The sequence below is a fragment of the Dromiciops gliroides genome, chromosome X (genome assembly GCF_019393635.1).
Source record: "Dromiciops gliroides isolate mDroGli1 chromosome X, mDroGli1.pri, whole genome shotgun sequence".
Lineage (NCBI taxonomy): Eukaryota > Metazoa > Chordata > Mammalia > Microbiotheria > Microbiotheriidae > Dromiciops > Dromiciops gliroides.
The window spans coordinates 20,659,024-20,664,534 of NC_057867.1; the positions used below are offsets into that span (position 1 = coordinate 20,659,024).

At 43.2% G+C, this 5,511-nt stretch overlaps 1 protein-coding gene across 1 annotated transcript; it reads left to right on the forward strand.

The window, feature by feature from the left end:
- Positions 1-1,776: 1,776 nt before the first annotated feature.
- On the forward strand, positions 1,777-3,394 carry LOC122734212 (laforin-like). Its single transcript, XM_043974966.1, has one exon. The coding sequence runs from the start codon at positions 2,003-2,005 to the stop codon at positions 3,014-3,016; it is 1,014 nt and encodes a 337-aa protein (XP_043830901.1). The 5' UTR covers positions 1,777-2,002; the 3' UTR covers positions 3,017-3,394.
- The last annotated feature ends 2,117 nt before the right edge of the window (positions 3,395-5,511 follow it).

Genomic DNA, 5,511 nt, shown 5'->3' on the forward strand with positions numbered 1-5,511 from the left:
CTATATCAGATTACCTGCTGTCTAGGGGAGGGGAGAGGGAGGGGAGGGAGGGAGAAAAATCTGAAATTGGAAAGATTGTATAAACAAAAGTTGAGAACTATCTTTACATGTAATGGGAATAAATAAATAAATAAAATACTTTATTAAAAAAAAAAAGAAGTTAATGCCCACATTGTAGGAAGTGCTCCTACTGCCCATCTCACAGGTGTATTGGCACCTCATGGATTTAAGCTCCTGGGGACTATGATGATGTGTCCCATGGTACAAAAGTCTCAGATCATGAGAAGCCCTTCTGTGTGGCCACTGGGGAATCAAAGTGTCATAAGCCTTTGATCCTCTGGGGAGAGTTGTCTTGGGACCAAGAACCACCCTCATCTAGTCTGGTCTCCTTAAATGGAATGAGATCAGGGGAGAAGGCAGAGACCTTAGTGCCACACTTTCTGTCCTCTGAAAGCAGGGGTGTGACAGGTCCAGGCATGGATTTCAAGAACTCATATTGATTTGGTCTCAGGGCATGTCCTTAAAAGTTTGAGTCTTGGTTTTTGGAAACTTATGCGTACACAGGGGCGTCTTGCATGTTGGAGGTCCAAATGTGAGGAGCCTTTGCTATTCCCTCCCATTCACATTTACCTCAATGTGAATCTGGGCTTTGGTGCCAGTGTAACACAGGAATGAGCCACCTCATCTCTGAAGGAATCAGTTCTTACAATTATAAAATGAGGGTGTTGCTCTATATGGATGCTGAGGACACTTAACTCTAGATCTGTGACCCACTGACCCAGGTGAGTGGAATGATGGTGCTGCCCTCAACAACAAGAGGGAAGGGTGGATTTGGGGGAAATATCCTGAGCTCCCAGGTTGGCCTGTGGGAGGGGCATTACACAGAGGGGCCTCATCATCCAGGTCTCCAGGCTTGGTGGCTTCCCCATTTCCATGGACAATTGAGGAAACTGAGGCCAACAGAGGGGCAGAGACTTGCTCAGGGTCACACAGCTAGTAAGTGCCTGAGGCCACATTAGAACTCAGGTCTTCCTGACTCCAGGCCCAGCACTCCATCCATTGAGCCACCTGTCTGCAGAACATGGACTGTTCAAAGGTGGAAGAGAATGGAGAGAATCCAACATAGAGCTGAAGGTGCCTTAGAATATAAAATATAAAAGCTGACAGAGACCTTAGAGATAATCTATGACAAAATACTCATGTTCTTGATAGGAAATCTGAGGCCCAAGGAAGAATGTGACTTGCTTAGTGACCACTGCCGAAATTACTGGAAGCTCAGAGATTCAATCCCATGTCTTTATTCCAAAAGCAGTACTCTTTCTTTTTTTTTTTTTAATGATTTTTACTTCTTTTTTTCCTGTTACCTGCAAAGATAGTTTTCAACATTCGTTTTTATACAATTTTGAGTTCAAAATTTTTCTCACTCCCTGCCTTCCCTCCCCAAGAGAGAGAGCAATGTGATATAGGTTATACATGTACAGTCATATTAAACATATTTCTGCATTAGTTTTGTTGCGAAAGAAGAATCCGAACTAAAGTAAAAAACCTCAGAAAAGAAGAAAAAAGGTAGAAATATTATGGTTCAATCTGCATTCAGATTCCTCATGGGTTCCCTCGCCCCCCCCCCAATGTGGGAAGATTTTCCATCATTACTAATTTTCTTTTGTAATGTTTAAAATCTAAGGGGGCGGGGGGCAGAGATTGCCCTCGCAGCTCTTCCACTTGGATTGGGGCTGGGGTTGGAGCTGGGACTGTGGCTGGAGGGGGCTCCCTGCAGTCCTTGACCTGCGCGCTCGCTCCCCTCCCTCCCCTTCCTCAGCTCCGCCCCGCTCCGCGCCACGTCAATGGTTACATGATTCTCGGCTGACATTTTCCTCCCTCAGCATTGGTGACAGGAGGGTCCCTGCGGCCTAGAGAAGAGAAAGAAGACGAGAAGGAGAAGGAGAAGAAGGCAGGGCCTGAGCCGTTCCTCCTGAGCCGGCGACTCGGTGGGCTCGCAGCGATGCAGCTCCATTTCGGGGTGGTGGTGCCTCCCGCCGTGGCCCAGGGCCGTCCGCAGGTGCTGTTGATGTGCTCTCCGCCGGAGCTGGGGCTTTGGGCGCCTCAGAGGGCGGTGCCCATGGAGCAGGCGGGCGTCGGGGTCGGGCCCGAGGTGGTACGCGGGCTGCAGGAGCCAGGCCTGTGTCTTGAGGAGGTGGAGCGGGTCGGGGAGCCGCGGGAGGAAGGCAGGGAGCAGCAGCTTCAGCAGCCGCAGCAGCAAGCCGAGGGGGCGGGGCCCGACATCCTCGAGACATTCCCAATGCAGGAGCCAGGAGGAGAGTTCTCCTGGGAAGGTAATGGTCCTCATCATGATCTCTACAGTAATTACACTGAAAGTAATGTGGTAGATGGTGTGTGCTGCCTCCCAGTTGCACAGGGGATTGAGGCCACTGGGCAGAGGGATGATTTCCGTTTTAACAGTGCAGGCCATCAAGGCTTGCATTGTTCCAAAATCCTCCCAAACCTCTGGTTAGGAAGCTGCCCTCGCCAGTTGGAGCATGTAACTATCAAAATGAAGCATGAATTAAGGGTGACAGCAGTAATGAATTTTCAGACCGAATGGGATATTATGCAGAATTCATCAGGCTGCAATCGCTACCCAGAGCCCATGAGCCCAGACACCATGATCAGGCTCTACAAAGAAGAAGGAATTCAGTACCTATGGTTGCCTACACCAGAGCTGAGTACTGAAGGTACAGTGCAGATGTTGCCTCAGGCCGTCTTTCTCCTCCACGGCCTACTTCAGGAAGGTCACATCGTCTACATACACTGCAATGATGGTCTTGGAAGATCCACAGCTGCTGTGTGTGGCTGGCTGAAATATGTAATGGGCTGGAATCTGAGGAAGGTGCAGTACTTCCTCATGGTCAAAAGGCCTGCTGCATATATCGATGAAGAGGCGCTGTCACGTGCAGAAGAAGATTTCTATCAGAAATTTGGGAAGGTTCGTCTGGCTTTAAGTAATCCTAATGTGTAAAACAACCTGCTTTTCCCTAAAAGCTCCTGTTAGATAATCTTAAGATGATTTGCAGATAGAATCTTGTTAAACAGTATTGTGGTGTGCTTTGTTCCTACTATTTATTGTTGTTATTATTATTATTAGTCTAGCATGGTCATTTAGTCTTCATTCTGGTTTAGAAATCTATTTTCTCTGGAGCACCTTTCAAAGAATGTAATGTATTGCACAAGAAAGAGCAGAAGTTCTCTAGACTCTGCCTTCTCAGTCTCATGTGGTACAATAAGGTGACAAACACCACTGAGGATACCTGCAGTCAGCCTCCTCCTTTTGGTTGACTTACCCACAGGTGGTTTTATTAAAAATTCATGACTACCTAACTTTCAGATCTTTGGAAAGGAGAACAGTTTATGACCAAACAAGACTTAGAGAATATTATTAAATGCAAAATGGATGATTTTGATTACATTAAATTAAATTTTTTTGTACTAACAGAAGCACTTCATCCAAAATAAGAAAGGATGCAGAAAGCTGGGAAACAATTTTTATGGCCAGTATTTCTGATAAAGGCCTCATTTCTAAAATATATAGGGAACTAAATCAGATTTGTAGGAATCCAAGTCATTCCCCAATTGAGAAATAGTCAAAGGATATGAACAGGGATTTTTCTGATGAAGAAATCAAATCTCTCTATTCCCATGTGAAAAAATGATCTAAATCACTATTGATTAGAGAGATGCAAATTAAGAGAATTCTGAGATACCACCTGACACCTATCAGATTGGCTAGTATGACAAAAAAGGAAAGTAAATGTTGGAGAAGCTGTGGAAAAATTGGAACACTAATGCATTGTTGGTGGAGCTGTGAACTGAACCAACCATTCTGGAAAGCAGTTTGAAATTATGCCCAAAGGACTATAAAAATGTGCATACCCTTTGACCCAGCAATAGCACTTTTGGATCTTTTTCCCAAGGAGGTCATGGAAAAGGTAAAAGGACCCACATGTACAAAAATATTTATAGCTGCTCTTTTTGTGGTGGCAAGGCATTGGAAATTGAGGGGTAGCCCATCAATTGGGGAATGGCTGAACAAGTTGTGGTATATAATGGTAATGGAATTCTATTGTGCTGTAAGAATCAATGAGCAGGAAGAGTTCAGAGAAACCTGGAAGGACTTGCATGAACTGATGATGAGTGAGATGAGCAGAACCAGAAGAACATTATGCACAGTATCATCAACATTATGTGTTGATCAATTGTGATAGACTAGATTCTTCTCACCAATACAAAGGTACAAGAAATTTCCAAAGGACTCATGATGGAAAAGGCGCTCCAAATCCAGGAAAAAAAAAAAGAACTGTGGAATATGGATGCTGATTGAACCTTGCTATTTCTTTTGGTGTTGTTGCTGTTGTTTTTCTATTTTGAGGTTTTTCCTTATTGCTCTGGTTCTTCTCTTATAAAATGACTAATGCAGAAATATGTTGAATGTTATCATATAAAACCTATATCAGATTACCTGCTGTCTAGGGGAGTAGGGGAGGGAGGGAGAAAAATTTGGAATTGGAAATGTTATATAAATAAATGTTGAAAACTATCTCTAAATGAAACTGGAAAATAATAAAATACTTTTATTAAACAAATTCATGACTACAACCACCTTTTCTTGTATTGTGTATAATTATTTGCTGTCTAGAAGGGAAAGAAAAGCTATCATTATATATATTTCGTTTCTTGCAGCAAAAGCAGCAAAGAAGGACCTACTGCTTTCTAAATGGAAATCATCTGGCCTGCTACTAAGCAAGCACCAAGCCTGGAGGATGGCGGTTCTGTCAATCCTTGCTGAATGGAATAGAATTGAACTTCTTGTTCTCTCTAGAGGTTGTATTGATTTGCCACAATTCTTATGGCTGAGATTTTTAACTTTTTTTTTTCCCCTCAGGAACCCCTTAGGAAGTCTATTGGAAACTATGGACCTCTTCTATTAAAAGTGATATTTCAAAATGCACAATATATAATACAAAATATTACAAAGGAAACCAATTATATGGAAATAAACTCCTCAAAATATTTTTAAATATTATTTAAAAGTTCACAGAAAAAAAACCTATTACAATAGAGGGAAAGAAAGGAGGGGGGAACATTGTTTCAACCCTATTCTCATAAGATTTGACTCAAAGAGGGAATAACATATACGTTCATTGGGATAAAGAAACTTAACTCATTCTTTAGAGAAACAAAAGGGGAAGGGAAAGGGGGGGACTGATAGAAGGGAGGACAAAAGCAAGGGAGAAAAGGGTAAAGAAAAGAGAGGGGGGTGATAAAAAGGGAGGGCAGATCAGGGGAGGCAGGGGTAAGAAGTTAAACGTCGGTGAGGAGGAATAGGGTGAAAGAAGGGGGGAAAAGTACAAAGGGGGTAAATAGAATGGAGGGGAATAGACAGTCAGTAATAATAACTGTGAATGTGAATGGGATGAACTCTGCTATAAAACGGAAGCGAATTGCAGAGTGGATTAA